General features: G+C 52.2%; 1 protein-coding gene across 1 annotated transcript; it reads right to left on the bottom strand.

The window, feature by feature from the left end:
* Positions 1 to 12,579: 12,579 nt before the first annotated feature.
* LOC144247833 (serine/threonine-protein kinase pim-1-like) lies at positions 12,580 to 22,524 on the bottom strand. The gene is made up of 8 exons (XM_077789490.1): positions 22,446 to 22,524; positions 17,867 to 17,951; positions 17,061 to 17,164; positions 14,698 to 14,804; positions 14,375 to 14,425; positions 13,804 to 14,170; positions 12,950 to 13,129; positions 12,580 to 12,686 (listed from the first exon to the last, which is right to left on the bottom strand). Exons 1-8 carry the CDS (start codon positions 22,522 to 22,524, stop codon positions 12,580 to 12,582), a joined length of 1,080 nt encoding a protein of 359 aa, XP_077645616.1.
* Positions 22,525 to 23,464: the final 940 nt, after the last annotated feature.

The following is a 23,464-nucleotide window of genomic DNA, read 5'->3' as shown; positions in this document are numbered from 1 at the left end:
CAGGCAGATGCCATGGGGGGCTCTCACCCAGAGGAAGAGCCAGGACCCACAGGGCAGATCCTGTGTCCTGGATCTGGCCAGGACAGGGGTAATTTTTGCAGCAGCCAGGAGGAGCACGGCCAGGACCTTGGGGTAACTGGATATCACCTGCCACGTGGCAGGGGGAAATGGAAGGGGTTTGTTCTTCCTCCGCCGGTGTGCCGTAAATCGTGGGGTGTGCCCAGTTCTGTATGGTGAACTATCACTGTGACTCGTTCACCTCTTGTACACTCTCCTTTTAGTGTTGTTATTACCATTGGTGGGGGTTTTTTCACTGCTGTTTCTAGTAAATTGTTCTTAGCTCAACCTGTGATCTTTACCTACTTGTGCTCTTCTCTCCTCCTGCCACAGGAAAAGTGGTGGGAAGTCAGTGAGTGGCACATGGTCTGAGCTGTATCAGGGTGAGCACAAAACTGGGGAATACCATTCCTCCATTGCAACAATGTGGAAAAATCAATTTCCTAAGTTACTTTCCTTGTCTAGTCCTACAGGAAAATTAGCCTGCTGAAAAGCAACTGCTGTAATTGAACTGAAAACCTGCTAGGTAATGCTTGTTTTAAAGTACAGATTTTAAAAAGTTACACAGAAAGCAAAAATTAAATATTGATAAATAGTTTTTAAAATAGTGTTTTAAAATATTGTTTAATCTATGATGGGAGAAATTTCTGTGATCTTTTACCAGTCCCACAGTGACTAAGAATTCTATTAAGCAAATTACAACTGAATGCTTTCAGCCTCTAAAAATAAGTTAAGCAAAATAGTAGAAAGAGTTACATTTGAGTTGCATTTCCAAAGCAGATGGTTGACTTTAATGCTTAAGGCTAAAGAAGGGGAAATGAGAGAATCTGTGTGTTGAAAAAAATCCACCCATAATGGAACTGTGCAAATGCATTCTGTTCCTCCCTGAAATGGAAATTCTCATATTCAAAATATCATTGAAAGTTGAGGCCATAATTTCAAGGGATTTAATGGCAATCAGCTGTGTTAAATCATTAAAGAGAGCATTACTGATCTGGCTTCACAGGTGTCTGAATGAATGACAAACAGAAAATTGATACATTCCTAATCATGTTTTCCTGGATAAGTCAGATTTTCCAGAGGATTCAGTAAACAGGTTTGGGTTTGGTGTTTTCTCCCTCTAAAAAAATGGCCAAAAGAGTTCATGCTTTCCCTTAGTTCTGAAGGGTCACTCAGCTAGTATCAAGGGCAAAGATAGCAGATTCCAAAAAGATGTCCTTGATTTTCAGACTTTTCACATGCAAAATGCCATGAAAGAAAAAATTAAAATCAATTGAATGCAGACACCACTTTGCTCTCCATTTAACCATAAACCCACACTCCAACCTAACCCTAACCCTAATAAACCCACGCCCTATCCTAACCCTAAACCCACACTCTACCCTAACCCTAACCCTTCTCATTAATACAAACACACAAACACTGACAGCCTTGGTTGGCAGAAAAAGGAAAACTGTAATTTCTCGACAACTCATTGAGAGCAGTCCATGTTAAAGCCCCTGCCCTGGGTTTCACTGCCACTCCCCACCTGTGCCCATCCCTGCAGGGCAGGACCAGTATCAGGAGGACCTGTGGCCAGAGGTGGTGACAGCAGCAGGTCCCTCTGCCCGGGGCAGAAGGCACAGCACCTCTGCTCCTGGCTGGAACAGGGGCCCCTTGCCCGGGGGGACATAGTGTCCCAAAAAGAGGAGGGGCCTCAGCAAGAGGCCAATCCCCCAGCAGCTCTAGCAGGGCTCTTGCAATTCTTTATTCAAGGAAAAAGAAATAAATTGTTATTTCCCTCACACAGTCCCTAGACGCTGGTTTCTCTCCCTTCTAATGCCCTTCACCTTCCCCCCGTGCCCCGCTGTGGGTGACACCCCTGTGCTGGAGGGCACAGCCACGGGCCCCTGGAGTCCCAGGGCTATGTCAGCAGTGGTACCTCTTCCCGCAGGAAATCCTGCTGCAGCTGCCATACCCTCAGTAGAGCAGATGCCAAAGGCAGAGCAGGCAGCAGGAGCAGCTGGTCTGTCAGAGCACCAAGCCCCTAAACTTCCTATCCAAATATCTGGATATGCAGTGACTCCACAACCCGATGTAATCAAATTGAGGGCACTCCCCTCTGATATTTCAGCCCAGAAAGTAGAACTAATTTCAGTCACTTGAGCTTTGGAATCGAGTAGAGCAAAATGAGTTACATTTGAAATTATTCAGAATACGCCTTTGGAGTGGTACATGCACATGGGATTTCTGGAAAGAAAAAGACCTTTTGACATATCAAAGCTCCGATCAAAAACAGAGAACAAATCTTGGGTTCACTTGAAAGTATCCAGAAACCAGAGGAAGTTGCCATCAGGCATTGCAGAGCACACCAAGTGGATAAGACCAAACTGGTATTGGGGAAACATTTAGCCAACGAGAGTGCAGAAGAAGACATGTTAGAAAACATACTAGAAAACATGTTAGAAAACAAAGTTTTCCTCTGCTGCAAAATGAAATATAGGTATTAAGAAACTAGTTCCCATATGGAAGTTTGTCTCAAGAAAAGGGGGGACTTAATAAGGACCATAGAACAGAGTGTTTGCATTCAGGAGCACACATAATCACAGGATATGATTATATGCAGGTGCTTTTATTGAGAGCTCTGGGAATCAGGGGTACAGACCAAATCTGACTCCACATGGTTTTTGAGCTGAATGTATTTTATATTCTATCGTTATATAACTTACATATTAATTATTAAACTTATATTGTTCTATTGTATACATTGACTTTATTCAAGCATGAGTTTCTCGTGATCTTTCTGAGGTCCCTGACCACAGTTTCTCATTATTATTCTTATGATTAAACGGTAATTTTATTTAATTACTAAACAATCATCACATCTAACAAGTATATCATTTATCATGTACTAGCTACACAGTTGCAGTTCTAGCAAGGTACAAGGCCTACATGTACCTAGGGTATTTTTTTTCAGGGCTTACTAAGCTTAATTTTCCTTTTAACCCTAAATCCCCATGATTTTAAAACCCTTTTACTATGACAACCATCATCAGCACTTGGGGGCAGCACAATTCCAGTGGCACAAACAGTGCCTTGAGGCCACTTCACTCTGTTAGAAATGCCTAATGCAATGGTTGGCTCTCGCAATTCAGAGATTAATATTATATGTATGTTAAGGAAAGTTTATTGACTTATAGTTGTATTATTGTGATTTGTCATTCAGATGTCCTCTGTTCTCCCCATAGTCCATCTTCCCCAGCCCGTACAGTTGCCAAGAGAGGGCCTCAGTAGTCTAGGCATGAGGAAGGAGGGTGCGTACCTGTTGCTTTGCAGAAAACATCTGAGAAAAGGGCGAGCTTGTTACTAGGAAGTGCAGCATGACAACACCTCACCTCCCATCAAGTGGCAAGAAAGAAACCTCCACTGATGAACAGCAAAGAAGAGTCGACTGACAGACCTTGGCAGGGGCCAGGGCTGCCTGAGGCAACCCCCAGGGGTACAAAAATGGGAGCAGCCAATTTATAGATGAGCTCATGGCTGCCGGGGTCCCAACTCCCAGCATTGCACCATCCTTTTTCCTTATTCAGACCTTTGTTGTATTTTGTTAAAGTTTTTAGTAAACCTTTAAAATCCTTAAAAGTGAATGTCGCTTCTCACAACTCAGAGAGTAACATCCTCTGTGAAACCACCTAAATTCTTTCCTTCAGTGTGCTGAGGGCTGCATGGAGAGAAATATCCAGGGCAGGGAGGCTCCAGGGGAAATGCTCAGGACAGCCACGGACTGCACAGAGGGACATTAGAGTGGTGGGTCTGCAGGGAGAAGTCACAGCTGCCTCCCTTCTGAACCACCCTGAGGACCTGGACAGGGCCGTGCCGTGCCCTGGGCACTGACCTGGAACTGAGGGATGTGGCAGAGGCCTTTGGTGTCAGGGATGTTGAGAAGGCTGGGCAGTGTCACTGTGGGATCTCTCTCAAAGCCCCTGGAAAGGCCAGAGCCATCCCAGAGGGTCCTGGGCACTTGGGAAGGGCAGACATAGAACCAGTCTGCAAACAGGGCAGGGAGCGAGGGGGACAGTCACAGACTGGTCAGGCTCAGCAGGGAAGGGGATGTGGCAAATCCTCCTGCAGCCATTCCACGCACTGGCAGCACAAGGCAGGGACTGCAGAACCCACATGGGAGGGAAAAGAAGGGGATGTTGTTTGCCTAGACCTTAGCAGGGTCTGTGACATGGTCTGCTGGATCTCCTCAAAGCCAGATTGGAGAGAGATGGGCTGAAGGAATGGAACGTGGGGTGAGTGGGAATTTGGCTGAACAATGAGGGTCAAATGCTGTCCATGGAACAGAGTCCTCCTGGCAGCCACGCTCTGGTGACATCCCACAGTGACCAGCCCTTGACTACAATGGAATATTCATATATTCCCTGTGCCATGGGACAAAATGCACTTCCAAGTCCTTTGTGGATGATGCCAAATTGCTGGAAACCCTTGCGCAGCTGCATCTGGTTAATGCTGCCTGCTAGAGAAAAGCTGAGCAGAACAACACTGGCGGGTTAAATGTGTGCGGCCATCAGGGGCCCAGCGAGCCTCTTTCTCCCTCTCTCTCTGTGATCTCCCAAACTTAAGGCAAAGGAGACACCCAAGTTTGGTAGATGCTCGTGGCTGAAAGAAATTAAAAAGCTCAGAGAGTCCACAAAGACCTATAAAGTTTTATTAATTCATTATGCATTTGGCATAGAAACTGGGATGTCAGTCCCTGAGCTATAAAAGGGCATGTCAGTAGGTTTTGTATAAAGGCACAAGAGGAAAGGTGAAAGGGAAGAGAGACACAGACAGGAGAGACACAGAGATGTGAATCAGAGGGGCAGAGAGAAAGGAAATTAGAGAGAAAGGAGATCCCCAGTCCTGGTTCCAGCATTGATCCATCCATTGGGATGTCCAGGGTGCTGGGGCACAAATGTGCCTGGGCTTGGTGGGAGGACCTCTTCACTGATCACTTTTCCCTGCCCTGGCAATAAGTGTCTCACTTTCTGTGCAAATGACTTATCACGTGCAGTTTGTTCTGCTGAACCTTTCTGGAAATGGCTCAGAGGCTTTGGGGGTCTTTGCTGGTGTTGATCCCCCCACAGTCCATGCCCACTTCTCATTCCTGCACTTGGGCCATGTCCTGCTTATGCCCAGGAGCCTGAGCAAGGATGTTTGTCCTGGAAAAGTTCTGCCTTTATCTGCATGGCCCCTTCTGCAGCCACAGCCTGTTCTTCCTCACAGTGTATTATTTCCAAGACTTGGCTGTTCTTACCAATCCTTGGTTGGTCCCACAGCCATCCAGTTTTTGATGTTTGGACAGGCAAACCAGGTCCTGATCTTCTGGGCTTCTACACCCGCCTCAGCACGGGCCTCAAAAGGCAAAGGCCACAGGTGGAAGCAAAGAAAAAACAAATGAAATCAATCCCCTATTGCTGATTCCCATCAGCAGACAATGTCCAGCCACCTCCTGGCAGGACAGGATCAAGAACGTGTACTTTGTGTTTTGTGTGAGAAATGTCTTGGTAGAAAACCTCCACAGCTCTCCCTGCCAGCCCTGTCCCCTTCCTTTCCCTCAGTTTATTGCTGACCGTGACATTGCACGGAATGGGAGATCCCTTGGGTCAGTCCAGCCCAGCTGTCCCCTCCCTGTGCCCTCGGGAACACTTGCCCACCCCCACCCATGGTCTGGGGGGACTGCAGACATGGCCTGGGCATGGCAGGGGCAGGGCAGGGCTGGATATGGCAGGGCAGGGCCCGGGGGCAGCGAGATGGGAGTGTGCAGCCTGCAGGGACACAGCAGAGCTGTGGGACAGCGCAGGACAAGCTGTGCTGGACATGGCCAAGGGCCCTGGCAAGGCTGGCAGTGGCCAGGAGAAGCCAAGCCTTGGTGCCCTGGGGCCCAGCAGCGTCTTGCCACCAAGGGCTGTGAGGAGGAGACACCTTGTCCTGAGGCACTGGGGCCTCCTGGCACAGCCCCAGCCAGGCTGGGCACTGCCATCCCTTGTCCTGCCCTCAGCACCCCTCCATGTGCCAGTGCTCCCGGCAGAGCCCTGAGCAAGCGGGCAGGGACAGGATCTGCCTTCCCTGGGCTGGGGCTCAGGCCTTGGCCTTTCTGCTGCCTCCAGCCAGCCCAGGCTCTGCTCAGCAGCTGAGCTGCCCACACAGAGCCTTTGCCTCCCTGCACTCCTGGCCTGGGCAGCCTTGGGCAGCAATGGCCCTGGGCCCTCCTTCATGCTCCCAGGGACTGCAGCTTCTTCCAAGGACTTGGGCTTTGCCTTGGAGTCCTGAGAGCTTTGTGCAACCATGGCCTCCAATTATCTGCTGGAATTGGTCCCTGGAGATTCTTTGACAGTAGCAACAATCAATGGGGGTCAATAATGCTTGAAGGTGCTGCAGTTCTTTTAAGGTACTTCCCATTTTCCTTCCCACACTGAGTCTCTGAGAGGTTTGTGCCATCCTGGCCTCCAATTCTCTCCTCCAACGAGTCCATGAGGGGTCTGTGTTGTGGATGGACCTCAGGGGACCCATTCATGCTTTGAGACACTTTGGGTTTTCCCTCGGACTTTGACTCCTGGTTAGGTTGGTGCAATCTCCTCTCAGGCCCTGAGCTCCCAGGGCTCAGCTCTAAATGCACCACGGGGCTCACTGGGATCAAGCAAGTCCTGACAAACCATGGCTCTGCCCAGATCTCCCTCTCCTCTAGTGCAGTCCATTAGGAAGGTTTCCTGCAATACTGATGGAAAACTATTTGCAAGAGCTTCCAATAAATCCACATTCCTCTTTGAAGAGTATATTTTATGATTGTTCTATTTAGAGCAGAGGTGGCTGCAGCATTCAGCGACTGATATTGGCCCAGGGACTCTCCTGAGGATGTCTGGCCTAGTCAGAGAAGCTGTGCCTTGAGGTCTGAGGCAGTGTGGACAACCTTGCTCCACATAGCCCAAGCCCGTCCTGTCTCTGCTCAGTCACCTGGGACCTGCTGTGCTTGGAGAAATGGCTGCACTCAGGCAAAGAGGGGTTTTCTTCTTTTATTTTTTGAGGCAATCTAAAACTCCTAAGCTTCCCTATTTAAAACAGACACACTCCTCAAGTGTGTGCCAAGTCCTAGGCACCTCAAGGAGGTTCCCCTTCCCCAAGGCAGAGCCCTGCAAGGAATGATGTAGACACACAGGAAGTTCTGCAATGAACACAAATCCAGAGTTGGCTCAGGGCAGAATGAGAGCAACTCCTGAAGGACAGACCAGCTTTGCACTCCTTGCAGCTCAAAGCTCCCAGTGGGTCCTTGGGAGGTGTGTGAGTGACTCAGGAGTGAGGGAAGGGAAATGCAGAGAGCCCTGGAAGTGCTTCTGTGCAGACAGGCTGTGGGGAAGGGCACCGCACACCTGCCCTGGGCCGGCTGTGAGGGTGGATCATCATCCCAACCTGCACTGGCCATTGCAAGGGACTGCTGCCATGGACACTGCACCGAGCCCACTGCGCCAGCCCATTGCTCAGGGCTGCTGTCACTGCCCAGAGCCAGAGGGGAGCCCTTGCTGTGGGTTTGTGCCGTGGCCGCCTGCCCTGTGCCGCGCGGGCCGGTCAGGCGCCGCGGAACCAGCAGCAAACACCAGGGCCAGGGCCAAGGCCGGGTCAGGCAGACAGAAAGGGGCAGTGCTGGGCACTGTTTGCATGGCAGCCCTCACTGGGACACCACACCTGGGTCACCTGGCCTGGCAGGTGCCATGGAAACCCCTGGCAGGGACTGATGGCACAGACCCTGGCACTGAGACGCTGCTGGGCCGGGTGCTGAGCACAGGGCTGGGCACACAGAGATGCTTTTGCTCTTGCTCAGCTCCCACTGAGCCAAAGCCTGGCCTGACCCTCCTCTGGCCACGCTGGAGAGGGGCTGGGGCTGCGGGAGAGCTTGGGAGGGGACACAGCCAGGACAGGTGGCCCCCACTGACCCCGGGGATATCCCAGACCATAGGGCATCACACTCAGGGTATAAAGTGGGGGGAACAAGGAGGAAGGGGGGACATTTGGAGTGATGGCTTTTCTCTTCCCAGGTAACACTTAGGCTGGAGGGGGCCCTGTTTCACCAGTGGGCAGGGTCAGCACCAAAGACACAGACACCAAGTGAAGGAATTGTATCATTTATATCATGCACAGCTGCAAAGAATTACAAAAGGATAAGCTCAGCAAAGCACATCATCATTAGCAAAGCATTACAAAAAAGCTCAGCAATGCATCCAGTCATTGTTACCAGAGATTGCCTGGAGTGATTAAGGAAAGATCCATCACCAGTTAGCCTCAGGCTTTACCATCATCCACAGCCACACATCAGCTGGGGAAAGCCAAGGACTGGAGAGCCACTCCCAGACACTGGGAATTCCTGCAGGTGCCTCCACCTCTGCAGCCAATGAAGCTCCAACCCCAAAGCTGGGAGAGGACCCAGCTTTTACACTGTTAAACAAACAAGCTGGCATCACTGCTAGTGTGAGAACATCTGCTTTCATTCTCCTGACTGCTTTCTCCCAAAGCCTGGCCAGGGCTGAAGGAGGAACCAAGGGAGTTGACTTTGATCCTTCACCCCCAAACAAGGCCACATGGGGCTTTGTCTGTTTCTAAATACAGAAAGATAAATCCATGTTTTATCAAGGAACACATACATTGATTATGTTGTTAATCATGCTTCGTTAATGAGTGGATACAAATACAACATTTGCTTGGAAGGTTTATCTAGAGGTGACCTTTGCCTCAGGACCTGTTCAGGCCTTGGTACTTTGATCGGTCCTGAGACCTACAATCAACTACAACCTTCGTAACAATTCTTTCAGTAACACAGCTTACATTTAAGTATTAAGCAAAAAGGCATCTCCTCTTGTTCTACAATTAAGTGCAGTTTAAGTTCATTACTCAGAGCTATTCACATTCCTTTTAAAACATGCCTAAATTGTTGCCATTCTCCCTTATTTACCAAATGCCTCTCTTTTCTTGACACTGTATCTTTTAAGGAAGATCTCAATACTCCACTTCCCAGCACAAAGTGTCCCAGCAACTCACCAAGTGCACACACTGCAATGATGACAGGCCCTGCCACGAATGCATTTCACAGCAGCCTCCAATTTGGCAGCCATGAAGCCAATCCCACCCAGAAGAATTTTCTTCTTTCTGCCACTCTTCTACTGCTCTTTCTGTCAAGGTGATTCCTGGCTGTTGGGCTTCAAACCCATCACTGCTAGCAGTGCAACATCCCTGTCCCCTGATAGCCCAGGTTCCTCCTTGGCCAGCAAGCAGATAATCCAAGGCCATGCGGTTCTCTGGAGTCCCCATTTGTGTTTGTTGGAGCTCATAGGATGTGCTATTGGACATTTTAACAGCATCATTTGCTACCTATTCTAATAATCCATTCAGCTCCTTCATGTCAACTCCACAGGACAGGGCAGCGCACATGGGGCGCAGGGTGAACCAGAATCTTTTGCTTTCTGAAACCCAAGGCACTCTTTGGGTGGAAAATGTTCTCTGGGCCCTAAGTCTTCCGTGTGCTTGTTGCTGAAGGAGCCTAAATGGTGGCCCTGCAGCTGGGAGTGGTGTGACACTGACACTGACCAGCTGCAGCACCCCAAGTTCTACTGGCATTGGCAGTGATGGTAAAGCACAGAAATCTTCTGACACTGTAGCCTCTAGAACTATAACAGGGTTTCTCATGACGGGAAATCTGAGTGCATCCTGTCTCACTGATCATTGTATTCCTGTGTCCCACAGCAGAGTTTTCTGTAACTGTCCCTTCATTGACTCCGTTACGAGGCAGAGCCCATTGACAGAGTTCTGGCCACCCCACAGGGTGGGCCCTCCAAGGGAACCCCATTGCTCCCAGCTTCAGCTGAGAACATACCCAGCAATTAGTGACACTGAGTGCTTTGGCTACCTTGGTCTTTACATTTTCAAAACATTTTTGATGACTGATCCCTTGGTGAAACTCTGTAGTGTTTTGGCAAACAAAGGTTCTGGCTGACTATCAAGGTACAAATTACAGACATCAGTAGTACTTTAGTGACACAATTCTTCATTCTTTTTGCTCAATCTCATTCAAGTTAGGAACAATAATTCTGTTGTCCATGGAGCTGGCACATTTTTAATTCCAGAATAATGCCCACAAGGTCCTTTAGTGTTCAGCTTTACCATGTTATCTGTGGGTAACAAGGCTTGGTGGGGCCCTTTCCCCTTTGGCTGGAAGAGGGCCAGGACCTCTATTTAGAGAAAAAAAAAGGAAAAAGAAAAAAAAAAACAATTAGATGAATTTTAAAAGATACAAATAAAATCCAAGTGTTAGTGAAACATCTTCTGTAACTTTGCATTAGGAGGTAAATGATCTTTTTAAAAAGAGAACTCAGTTATTTACATTGTAAATGTGTGATGGCATGGATCCATCTTACTGACCTCAGCAGCCTTTTTTAAAGTTTTTGGGGGTTGTTTCCAACATTGTTATTTTAAATTGTGGTCAAAGCAATAGGAAATTGATTGGGGCCCTTCCAGCCCCAGACAGGACTGGGAATCTAAACTCTGTCAAACCCCAAATCCTTTAGAAGATGACCTTCCTTCTCACTCTGGGAATGAGCTGCACATTCCCTCTGAAATTGTCAGGGGTTTCTTACGGATGAAAAATCCCACTTACGGCCTTTTGCTCTGGTTTGGAAGTGGGAAGGGCAACTCTCCATCCATCAGCTCCAGACTGCACTGCCTCAGGAACACGGCTCACTTGCCAGCTTTGGCCACTCATGGCACTTCTAGAGGAGGAAGAAAGTGCAACTGCACAATTCCAGCCAAAAAGCAATGAAGAATGAATAGTGGAGATCCAGGCATTCCTGCAGAGATTCAGGGACTCAGCTGGGACTGTGGAGAGTTTGGGTCCTTGCCAGTTGGATGTGTGTCCCCAGCTGCAATCTCCTGGCCTGCAGGAGAGTCTCACTCACCTGCCAAAGGAGAAAGCTCAGGCACTGTGCTCAAACGGGCTCGTCTGATGCAAAGCTGTCAGAGCAATGTGAGGGCAGAGCCAGCCCAGCTGTGCCCAGGGCAGTGCCCAGCAGAGCCCTGGCAGAGCCCAGAGCAGCCTCAGCACCCGCAGAGCCCGGCTGCAAGGAGAGAAACCAGAAACCACCCATCAGCTGAAGGCTCCTGTCCCCTTGTCCCAACTGCCCACAGAGCCCAGGCCATGCTGGCTGTGCCTAGAGCCATGCCCAGAGCTGCCCATCACTGCTGCCTTTGGGAGCAGAGCAGGAGGGCAGGACATTCCCAGCCTGCAGCCAGCCACAGCACACCCAGCCCTCAGCAGCTGCCCAGAGCAGGAGCCTCCTTGTGCTTGTTGCCATCTCCCAAAAGCTCTGATCCCACCATGCCAAGCAGACGGGGACTCACCTCATGCCATCCTCTGCTGGGAGAAAAGCTGGTCCCAAATGATGTCCTCAGCCTTCTCCAAGGGCACGGCCCATCCACGCTGCAGCTGCTCCCAAGCGCTTCCCAATCCCGACTGGACCTTACATTGAACGCTTCCTCAAGAAAAACAAACAACAAACTGTTGAAAAGTGATTAGAGACATGGGGAAACAAGAAAACAACTCTTATCTCTGTCAGGGGTCTGAGGAAGGCCCAACCCCCACATGCTAGGGAAAATCCCACCCATGGGGGAGAGAAGCCCACACTTTCTCTCTTCCCTCCTGAACTACCCCCCAAAATAACTGTGATCACAAAGCAAACAAGGGCAGTGAAGCAGGCCAAGCCATTCCTTGCCTGCAAAGCAAAGCAGCCCCTGCACAGGTTCTGGAGTCCCACCTCTGCTCCCACCATGGGGGTTTGTTTGTGTTGGGCTGGCTGCCCCAGCCCCAGCCTCAGCCCAGGCCATGCTGGGTGGTGGGGGCTGTTAGCAGGGCCAGGAGCAAACTCCCATTTTGTATCCACCACAACCCATGCCCCCAGCCCTGCCAAAAAGCAGCTGGGCAGCCGACTGAAGTTGCATCTGCCCCAGAACAAGGAGAACCTTTTGTTCCCAGCCAGTCTGAGCAATGCCCAAATCTGGGAGCATTTCCCCGGCTGTGGACTCATCTGCAAATTCGCTGTGGAGCCTGGCTTTGGAGAAGGTGCCAGAAGTCCATCATCTTCAGCTGCCAGTGTCCAAATTGAGGAAGAGGTTATCATCCTTGATGTCGTCCTCGCTGTCTCCAGCAGCCCCACCTGGTACAGCTTCTCCAGGGGCTCCTTCTCCTTCCCTGGGGGTCAGACCAGGCTGTCAGGGCTCTGCCCAGGGCCCCAGCTGTCAGGCAACTGGGACAAGCAAAACCACCTTGGATGGCAGCCACCAGTGCTGGGCAGAGCAGCTCAGCTCCAGCACAAGGGCTGCATGTTCCCACCAAACAACCCCAGTGCATTGATATAGGCAAGGAAAAAAGTCTGGGTTTCCTTGCTTCTGATTGCCAGGGCATGTGTGGAGCTGTAACTTACCAGGGCCCTGCAGCAAAGTGTGCATGAGGCTCTCTCCCTTCTTCTATGGCAGGTGAATATCCTGTATCCATGGTTCACAGAACAGGTCTTCTAAGGAAGGTCTGTCCAAGAAGTGCATGGATAAACACCACCTGATAAGATCTTGGCACTCTGGGCAGAGAAACCAGAAACCAAAACCACCAGTCAGCTAGAGAAGGCTCCTGTCTGCTTTGCCCCACTCTTCCCATGCCCAGGCCATGCTGCTTTTGTGCTCCCAGCTGGGCCTAAACTTTCCCATCAATTCCCTGTTGTGGAGGAGAGCAGGAGAGCAGGACATGTGCCACCTCCTCAGCGGCTGCCAGAGCGAGATGCTCACGAGCCCGCTGCTGTCTCCCAGCACTGGTATTCCCCCGTGGCCAGAGATGAGGATCCACCTGGAGAGAGCCGCTGTGGCAGCGAGAGCTGATGGTCCCAGCTGATCTTCCGGCCCCTCCTGAAAGGGTGCTGCCCACAGACCATCTGGTGCAGCAGGATGCCCAGGGACCAGATCGTTGCTGCCTCGCCATGGTACCAGCCCAAGCGGGTCCATTCCGGGGGGCTGTATGACAGTGTTCCTGTGGAATACAGATGGAGTTCATCAGGGGGATGCTGCTGCTTCCAGAGCCTGGCCCCAGCATCCCTGGGCATGCAGGGGCTGCCCCAGTGACACACGGAGTGACTGCTGCACTCTCGCCAGCACCTGGGATTGTGTACAAACTCAGGGCTGGACAAGAAGCCACTGGTGTTGGAAGAGGGCAGCAGAAGCCCCAGCAAGGCCTGACCATGACATGTAAAGAAAAAACCCATTCAGGGCTGGGGGAAAAAACAGGTCCTTATCCTCCCTGCCTGCCGTGCCCCAAAAATATTATGAAGCCAATATTTTATGTTTTCATAAAATATTATGAAAACAAGGTGAGTGGAGCAGTCCAAGCCCTTCCTCTCGCCTGCACACCAAACTGGCTGGTGCACTGGTCCTGGCCCCCTCCTCTGCTACCCCCACCCATGGGTGCTTTTGTCAGGCTGGCTGCTGCTGCTCCAACCCCAGCCCCAGGCAGAGTGGTGGGCAAAGGCTGCCAGCAGGGCTGGAAGATGCCTCCCCACCCAGCCCCACTCAAAAGCAGCTCAGGTAAAGACTCAGTACTCTGACTGGCAGCAAAAGGGATAATCCCCACTGCCACACCCAGCTTGGCCTGTGAGATGTTGGGCCATGAGATGGTGGGACCAGGAGCACACCCCTGCCCGGGCTCACCTGCAAAGTCAGTGTAGGCTGTGTCCTGCAGGTAGGTGCCACAGCCAAAGTCGATCAATTTTGCCTGGCCAGTGGCCAGGTCAACCAGGATGTTCTCTGGTTTTATATCGCGGTGCAGGACCCCGCGGCTGGTGCAGTGCCGCACGGCCTCCAGCACCTGGCGGAACAGCTCCCGTGCCACCTCTTCAGACAGGAACCTCCGTGCCCGAATGAAATGCAGGAGGTCCTGAGACCGCTCCGGCCGCTCCAGCACCATCACGATGCTGTTGGGGAGCTCAAACCACTCCAGCAGCTGGACCACACCAGGGAAGCCGGTGGACACCTTGTCCAGCAGGACGATCTCCAGGGGTGCGCTGGTGCCGTCGGGCTGCGGGAGGACCACGGTGCCACCAGTGGGACTGATGTCGTGCCAGGGCAGGGGAACCCCTCAGCCAGCCCGGGATGCTCTGCGCCCTGCGCTGGCCCCACGCCCGCTCCCCATCGAGGCGTCCTGGTGGCTTCCCCCATGCCGGGGCTCGCCTCATCCCCGCCCGGCACGGCCCGGCTGTTCCCGCTGGCCCCGCTCACTCACCAGCTCGCCCCAGCGCCGGACGCGGTTCCGTGGCACCCTTTTGATGGCCACCTGCAAGCCAAAGGCAGCAGCGGGCTGAGCTCGCCGCCCGCCCTGCCGAGCCCCATCCTCCTGCTTCCTTCTCCTCCGCCTCCTCCTTCCTCCTCCTCCTTGTCTTCCTCCTCCATCCTCCTCCTCCTTCTCTTCCTTCTCCATCCTCCTCCTCCTCTCCCTCCTTCCTCCTCCTCCTCCTCCTCCTTCCTCCTCCTCCTCCTCTCCCTCCTTCCTCCTCCACCTCCTCCTCCTCCTCCTCCTCCATGCCCGCCGCCGGCCCCGCCGCTCACCGGGGCGCCGTCCGAGAGCCGCGTGGCTGCGAACACTCTGCCGAAGCCGCCGCGCCCCAGCAGCGAACCCACTCGGTACCGCTCCTGCAGGGCCTCCTGCGCCTTCCCTGCGGGCGGGACGCGGCTGTCAGCGCTCGGCCCGGGGCCAGGAGCGGCCCCCGAGCGCCCCCCGAGCGCCTCGGGCCGGCCATCCCCAGGCCTTCGGTCTCGGCAACGGGACACGGGAGGCTCGGGGCCGGCGGCCGCGCTGCCGAGCGGCGGAGCTCGGGCCGGGGAAGCCGCAGCGGGGGCGGCGGGAGCGGCCGTGCCGCGTGTGTCCTCCGCGGGGCCCGGGAGGCGCCGGCGCCGGGGCCGGACCCTGCGGCGGGGCCGGGGCCGGGCTCGGGCCAGGCGGAGCCAAAGGGCGGCGATGCCGGCCCAGCCCCAGGCACTGATGCCCGCCCGGCAGCGCCACCGCCAGCACGGCCAGAGCCGGGCGGAGGCGAGACCGCGGCGGGGCGGGCGGGGCCGGGGACGGGGCAGCCCCGCCCGGGGCCGGGGGCGGGCCGGGGGCATGGCCCGGCCCGGCATGGGGAGAAGGAGGCGGGGAGAGGAGAGGGACACCGGGGAAGGACACCGAGGGGAAGGTGTCCGAGAGCGGGAGAGGGAGAAGAGAAAGAGAAAGAAGAGAAAAACTGCTTTTGCTGCCGCTGCTGCCGCCGCTGCTGCCGCCGCCGCCGCTGCTGCCTCTGCAACTGAAGCACCGAGGCCGTTTGTCCGCGTGTCCGTTCCCCGCTCGCCCCACGAGCCCCACGGCCGAGCCCCGCGCGCCCCGGGGACAGCCCCTTCGTCTGTCCAGACACGGGAACTTTGCAGTGTGGAGCCCAGATCCAGAGTCCTGACTCCTGCACACTGGCAGAGGAATCCCCTCTGCTGTGTCGCTGCCGTGCATTGTCCTTCCTGAGGCTCAAACACCCTTGGGGCACATTCCCGTGCTGTAGGATTCCTACCTGACCCAAGCACTGCACTTATGTCTCCAGCGTTGCTTTCCAGTAAAAACAGGGGAAGGAAAACTGCGTGTAGCTCATGGTATTTTACAGTGTTTATAACTTGCTAAGTGACCCATCTTAGAGGTGAGATCCATTTGGAATTCATGGCATGGAGAAGTCGTGCAACATGGAAAAGGGGAGCATAGAAATAAAGAGGAAAACATCTTAGATACTTTCTTTCATTTTCATTGCACTTCTGCAAAGCTGTTCCACTTCTCCAGGAATCTTCTCCTGTCTGCTCTTGACAAGAACCTCTCATGGAGAACAAGGTCGAGCTTCTGTCCCAAGATTTGCCACCTGCTGCAGCTTCTCTTGGCTTTCCACACTGCACTGTGTGTGCAGCATGACTTTTGCAGCAAAGCAGGCCAAATGTTTGGAGAACATTACATGTCCTTTCTTTTCCTGGGGGGCTGGGGAGTTGTGCCACTGGTGAAGTGGCACAATTTTGGCTGTTTGTCCTGGTTTAGGGCAAATTTTGTGAGGAAACCTCCAAAAGGAGTCCATCTACAAATCAAGTTCAAGCAGCCCCTCTCCCTACTATTTCAGGAGAAGACTTCCCTGGAGAAAAGTGGAAAAACCAGTTTATTTAACAAGTAAAGTGTTCACAAGCATGAATAATATGAAATAAACCCCCTCAGAGTTCTGAAGAGATGGCAATTCAGAAAGTCCTTTTTGTGGGTTGTAGTTGGCTCACTCGGTCTCTTCTCAGTCTCTCTGGCACTGGAATGCAGGGTCCCAGACCTCAGTGGGCCACAGGTGTGAGCTGCCAGTGTTTTTCTGGGTTTTCAGTCCAGAGCAGGTTTAAACAGTTCCAAGAAAAAGGAAAGTCTGTGATGGTTATTAAATTGTTCAAATGTTCAACTCCTGTTTGTTGGCAAGAAACCTTTCTGTGCCTCTGAGTGTCACCGTCCCTGAGCCCAAAGGACACAAACCTGATGAGTTGTGGCTCCCACTGCAGGGGCGCTTGGACCTTGGCTCTGCACAGGAGAGCTCTTCATCCACTTTCTCTCTTTTCCTCCCTCTGGGCATGGAGGAAGCTCCTGACTTAAGCACATGACTCGTGTGTGCAAAGGGCAAATCTGGGCAGAATCGGGTCAGGAAGGGTTTGGTGGGACCATGGGATCTTTGCTGGGTACAGAAAGTGTTTTCCATTGCTCTGAGACTGGCTACTGTGCAAAGTGGATTTAATAGCCAGCAGAGGAATGACTTCTGCATTTGATGGAGCTGTGCCTTCCCTTGGCTTTGTTGGCTGACAAGAAATGAACATCCCTCTGTGTCTCAGGCAGCTCTTACTCCAAGGAAAGCAGGTGGGGGTTGGAGCCAAGGAGCTGAAACCTGCAGGTGCAGCCTGGGCTGGAGGGAGCTCAGATTTGCACAAGGCTGCTCTGAGGGCCAGGGCTTGGATGGGGGAAATGGTGGGGTGGGGGTAGGGACAGAGTCTGATGGATTGTCAGCCATCAAGGGTCTTGATTTTCATATCTATTCCAACTGCATGAGGAGGTACTTGGATTCAGTGTCAAGTGGAGATTGCACATATTCATTTATGTGGAGTAAAAAAATGAAACAGGACCTGACAAATCTTTTCTGTGTCTTTGTAAAAATAAAGCATTCACTTTGAATACACTACTAAAGCCTGCCTAATTAATCACAAAAGATTTGAAAACTTAAATCAAATTATTCCCAGAGGCTTGACTTGTTCAAGTATTCTGAATGTTAATGAGCTGTGGGGCACTATTTCTCCAGTGAATCTAACTCAGAGTACACAAATAATTGTAATTCCTTTTAAATGTCTCCTTGAGAGAGCTGTTTGGGGGATGAGGGTCAGGGTTTGTGTGTCCTGCTTGGCACAGCCCAGGCAGGGCTTTCACAGCCCCATCCCACACTCCATTTCCCAGCTGGAGCTGCTGGTGCCTCTGAGTTCTGCTGCCCCAGCCCCAGGGAGGACTTGGGGTCATTTGGTCTCTCAGGAGCTGGGCTGGGAGCTCCAGAGGTGGCTGTGGAGCATTGCCTGTGCTGTGCCAGGGACTGGCAGACACTGCTGGGCTGGGATAGAGGCTCTGGGGGGATTGGGGTTCCAGGGCAGGGCAGTGCTGGGGTTCCAGGGCAGGGCAAGGCTGGACCTGCCCCTTGCTCCCCCACACATGAAACGTTTCCAGCCAACAATCTCCTCCAGTCTTTCACACCAGGCAATGTTGGAGGTGAAATCCCAATTCTGGACATGGGCACCTGGATGAGAAGGAGAATTCTGTTCCATAGGAAGGAAAGCACAGAGCCCCAGTGTTTGGAAGGCAGATGAGAGCCTCACAAAGCCAAGGTCAGCCAGACATGTCAGGAATGGCAGATTTTGTCTGCAGGAAGCCTCTGGATATAGGGAATTTTGGAGACAGAATCACAATTTTGGTCATGGGCACCTGGAGAAGCAGGACAGTTCTTTCCTATAGGAAGGAAAGCATGGAGCCTTCCCCAGTGTTTTGGGGACAGATGAGAGTTGTCCCTCATGAAACCACTGCCATTCAGACTTCTCCTGGCAATATTCCTATGGGAACAATCCTGGATAAAAGGACATTTGGACGTAAAATCCCAATTCTGGCCATGGGCACTTGGAGGAGAAGGACAGTTCTTTTCCATTGGAAGGAAAGCAGGGACCCCCAGTGTTTCCTGTCCCAGTGAGCCCCAGTAGCAGAGGAGAAGAGACCTTTAACATGCCAAGATCAGCTGGACCAGTCAGGCAGTCCACGGGAGGCCAAACCAGCCAGACCTGTTCTGTGTTCCTTTGGTTGCATGGGGCCCCACAGTGTCAGAATTGCTCTTTGATTACAAGAAGACCTACAGTATCACAATGGACCCTTGGTTCAATTGGGTCCCACAGTGTCACAATAGCCCCTGGGTTCCATGAAACCTCCTAGTTTCACAATGGTTCCAACGATTCCATGAGGTCATGGAGTGTCCCAATGGTTTCCATGGTTCCCCAGGCCCCACAATGACACATGAGTCCTCTGTTCCATGAAGCCCACAATGTCACAATGGACGTTTGGACCATGGGGGTTTGCAGTGTCACAATGGTCTCCTTTGGCTCCACAGTGTCACAATGGACCACTGATGACACAAGGCCCCCACAGTGTCACAATGGTCCTCTTGGTTCTGTGGGGACCCCAGGGTCACAATGGTCTCACTGGTTCCATGAGGCCTCACAGTGTCACAATGCTTTGCTGATTCCATTGGGCATCATAGTATCCCAATGGTCTCCATGATCCAATGTGTCCCCCAAGTGTCACAATGGTGTCCATTGTTCCATGGTGCCCCACAGTGTCACAATGGTGCCTTGGTCTCACAGGCCCCACAGTGTCACAATGGCCCCTTGGTTCCAAGGTTCCTGTGCTGGTGCATTCCCTCCTCCACTTCTCAGGCCGCCCTGCCAGCTGAGAAATCCTCGCTGGGCCTCGGTCTTGGCCAGCAGCCCCTGGGCTCAGCTCCTCTAGAGCTCCTCACAAACACTGTCTGCTCCAGGCACTGCTGCTGCCCAGCCAGCTCCTGGTTACTTTAGGAGCAGCCCTGGGAACTGTTTGTGTCCCCTCAGTGGCACAACATCCCTGTTCTCACCCTGCCAAAGAAAGCTGCTGATGCCAAGTGCGGCCAGGATGAAACATGGCTGGGACTGCAGCCCCTCTCTTGGGGCCCTACAAAGAGCGCTCCAAAAGGAGCCCTTGGAGCTCTCCTGGGCCAGCGACTCCCTCTGAGTGGGGCCTCTCCGAGCCGGGAACTCTCCCGTTTGCTGAATTTGGGGATCCCAAAACAACGAGGGAGCCTGGGCCGATCCCCCCACTCCTCCAGGCTCAACCCTTCCCTGCTGGGGAGATGCCAAAGCATCCTCAGGGAGCATTTCCCTGCCCTCAGGGGAATTTCTCACAGGTGCCTTGCACTGACTCTCTGTGTCTGTGTGCACACAGGAGTGCCTGTGCTGGGGAATGTGGCAGAAATGCTGCTCTCTGAGGGCTCTGAGTGCCCTGGATAGCTGAGCCTGTCAGGCCTGTAAGTGAGGTCAAGTGATGCAGCCTAAGCTAAGTTAAATGCTGCTAAGAGTTGTTCTTTTGCTATAAGTTATAAGCTGAGCTAAATACTGTTAAATGATATTCCTATGTTAAATTGAAAAGTCATAGGTTGTAAATTAGGTTAAATGCTGTTAATCTCTGTTCTTTTGCTAAATTTTGAAGTTGAAGGTAGAAGTTAAGGTTAAGATATTAGTTAAGTCCTGTTGCAGAATTTCTGAGAGACAGAGGTCATGATTTATGTTTGGAATGAGGTTTGAGCTACCCAGTCAGACTAGGCCTGATAAGCGGCCTTGATGGGGCCTCGAAGCCTTTGATGAAGTGAGAATTCAGTCGGGGCGCAGATAGAAATTATGTTAAGGTAACTACAAAGTAATGAGCTATCCAAGCATGAATTAGAGTAGAGCTGCAGTGTGAAAATTTTGACCACCTTAAGGAGAAGGTAAACAATATTAGTGTGCCAGTCAGAGTGTCTTTGTAACTGTAAACTATGTAGAAGCTTATATAAACTACCATCTTATCTTGAATAAAGGGAGAACGTTTGATTAACCACATTGGTTCAGATCTGTGTTCGTCTTGTCCAGCTTCCCGTTTTCCTGAGGCTCCCTGGCTTTTAAGTCTTGTTAAATTTGAGCTCTGTTCAGCTTTTGGGCCATATTCCTTTTATCCTTGCCCTGACTGTCCTGTGTGTTCCTCTGCCACACATAGGGACAGTTCTCTGATAATTTCTGGTATGATTGCCTGGATTTTATTTGGATTTGTGGTTGATTTGTTTCCTAGTTGTGTCTGAAGTGTGAAGTGTCCAGTCAGGAGCAGAGTGACTCTTGCCAAGGAACTTTGTGGTGCTGTCGCTTAATATTAAATCTGGTTTTTGTTGCTCTCTTGCCGGGGACTTTTCAGTGCTCTCAAGCCCTTGTTGGTAACAGGGTGAAGCAGCCCTGGCCCAGGCTCTGGCCCTGGGGGACTCAGGGACACTGCCAGGGGGTCCCTGTCCCCCCGTCCCACCCCCCACAGCCCCAGCCCCCGTCCCTGTGTCGGGCTCTGGGGTCGATCTCGTGGAACATCCTCTGGGGGAGGCTGCGGCGACGGGGGCGGGGGGACCCGGGGGAACAGGGGACCCCCCTGTGCATGAGCAGTGTTGGACTTCTCTGGGGGAAACTGGGAGGGGAAACTGAAGCAGAGTGACCTCCCCATGGACATCAGACAGCCCCGGTGATGTCACACAGCCCACTCTGAGATGTAAGAGGCCACCTGGGATTTCATACAGCTGCTCTGTGATGTCACAGCCTGCTCTTTGAGGTCCCAGTCTGCTCTGTGATGTCACAAAATCTGCCCTGTGGCGTCACAGCCCAGCCTGTGATGTCACAGTCTCCCTTTAATGTCACAGCCTGCTCTGTGATTTCACAGTCAGCTCTGTGATGGCACAATCCACTCTCTATTGTCTCAGCCTTCTCTGTGACATCACACAGCTGCCCTGTGATGTCACAGAGCCCTTATCTATGATGGCAGAGTCTTCTATGTAGCCTCACAGCCCATTCTGTGATGACACACAGCCAGCCTGAAATGTCATAGACAGCTTTGTGACATCACAACCTCTTCTGTGATGTCATACCTCCTCTGTGATGTCACAGCCTGCTCTGTGATGGCAAAACCCACTTATCATGTCACACAGCACCTCTGTGGCCTCACAGACCCATCCTGTCATGTCACAACACCTTCAGTGATGTAACACAGCCACCCTATAATGTCACAGCACACTCTATGACCTCACAGCTTGCTCTGTGATGTCATATAGGCATCCTGTGATGTCACAGCCCTGGTCTGTGATGTCACATAATCACAGAAACCAGAATTACTGGGTTGGAAGAGACCTTTAAGGTCATCAAGTCCAACCCATGCCCTAACACCACCTCAGCTGAACCATGGCACTGAGTGCCACATCCAGTCTTTTTTTAAACATATCCAAGGATGCTGACTCCACCACCTCCCTGGACAGACAATTCCAGTACTTTATCACCCTTTCCATAAAAAACATTTTTCCTAATATCCAATCAAAATTTCCCTTGGTGCAGCATAAGACTGTGTCCTCTGGTTCTGACAGCTGCTGTGAGGAGAAAGAGACCAACCCCCACCTGACTGCAACCACCTTTCAGGGAGTGTAGAGGGTGATAAGGTCACCTCTGAGCCTCCTCTTCTCTGGGCTAAACAACCCCAGCTCCCTCAGTTGTTGTTCCTCACAGGACTTGTGTTCCAAGCATCTCACCAGCCTTGCTGCCCTTCTCTGGACACGCTCCAGGTCCTCCATGACCTTCCCAAACTGGGTGGCCCAGAACTGGACACAACACTTGAGGTGCTGCCCAACCAGTGCCAGTACAGGGGAAGAATCACTGCCCTGCTCCTGCTGGCCACACCATTCCTGATCCAGGCCAGGAGCCATTGGCCTTCTGGGCCACCAGGGCACACTGCTGGCTCATGTTCAACCGGCTTTAGACCAGTGCCCCCAGGTCCCTTTCTGCCTGGGCACTGACCAGCCACACCATCCCCAGCCTGTAATGTTGCAGGGGGTGTTTGTGGTCAAAATGCAGGGATGGGCACTTGGATTTACTAAGCTTCATCTTATTGGACTCTGCCCATCCCTCCAACCCTTCCAGGCCTTCCTGCAGAGCCCTCCTACCTTCCAACAGATGGACACACGCTCCCAGCTTAGTGTCATCTGCAGATTTACTAAGGAAAGGCTCAATCCCCACATCCATGTCGTCAATAAAAACATTGAACAGAGCTGGCCCAGCACAGAGCCCTGAGGGACACCACTGGTGACTGTCCCCAGCTGGATGCAGCACCGCTCACCACCACTCTCTGGGCCGGCCATGCAGCCAGTTCTGAGCCCAGCACAGAGTGCTCCTGTCCCAGCCGTGGGCTGCAGCTTTTCCAGGAGTGTGCTGTGGGAGACAGTGCCAAAGGCCTTGCTGGAGTCCAAATAGACACATCCACAGCCTGTCCCGCACCCACCAGGAGGGTCACCTGGTCATGAAAGGAGACCAGGTTGGTCAAACACGACCTACCCCTCCTAAACCCCTGCTGGCTGGGTCTGACACCCTGGCCATCCTGTTAGTGCTGTGTGGTGACAATCAGTGTAAACTGCTCCATGACCTTACTGGGAACTGAGGTCAGGATGACTGGCCTGTAATTACCAGGATCCTCCTTTCCACCCTTGCTGTGAATGGGCGTCACATTGGGCAGCTTCCAGTCATCTGGAACCTCCCCAGTGAGCCAGGACTGCTGGAAAATGATGGAGAGCAGCTTGGCAAGTTCATCTGCCAACTCCCTCATCGCCCTGGGGTGGATCCCATCTGGTCCCATGGATTTATGAACATCCAAGCAGCTCAGCAGTTCTCTGACTGCCTCCCCCTGGATAACAGTGGCCCACTCTGCTCCCTGACACCATCTACCAGCCCAGGAGGACAGTTGTCCTGAAGGCAAATCGTCTTCTCACTAAAGACTGAGGCAAAGATGGCGTTAAGCACCTCTGCCTTCTCTCCATCTGCAGTTATTAAATTCCCTTCCACATCTAATAAAGAACAAAGGTTGACCTTACCCTTCCTTTTACCATTAATATATTTGTAAAAACATTTTTATTAGCCTTTACTGAAGTTGCCATTTTAAGTTCAAACTGAGCTTCAGCTTCCCTAATTT

Source organism: Lonchura striata, chromosome 34, assembly GCF_046129695.1.
Source record: "Lonchura striata isolate bLonStr1 chromosome 34, bLonStr1.mat, whole genome shotgun sequence".
Taxonomy (NCBI): domain Eukaryota; kingdom Metazoa; phylum Chordata; class Aves; order Passeriformes; family Estrildidae; genus Lonchura; species Lonchura striata.
The sequence above is the reverse complement of the archived record's forward strand: the minus strand, read 5'-3'. Positions and strand labels throughout refer to the sequence as shown.

Excerpts from the sequence above, each read along its gene's own strand:
- LOC144247833 (XM_077789490.1), bottom strand. The coding sequence starts at position 22,524 with ATGGATGTGGGGATTGAGCCTTTCCTTAGTAAATCTGCAGATGACACT. Across the intron at positions 17,165-17,866 it reads GTTGGCTGGAAACGTTTCAT|ACTCTGTCCCTACCCCCACC; the intron begins GTGTGGGGGAGC and ends ACAATCCATCAG. Across the intron at positions 12,687-12,949 it reads GCCACAGCGGCTCTCTCCAG|AGTGCCAAGATCTTATCAGG; the intron begins GTGGATCCTCAT and ends TTCTCTGCCCAG.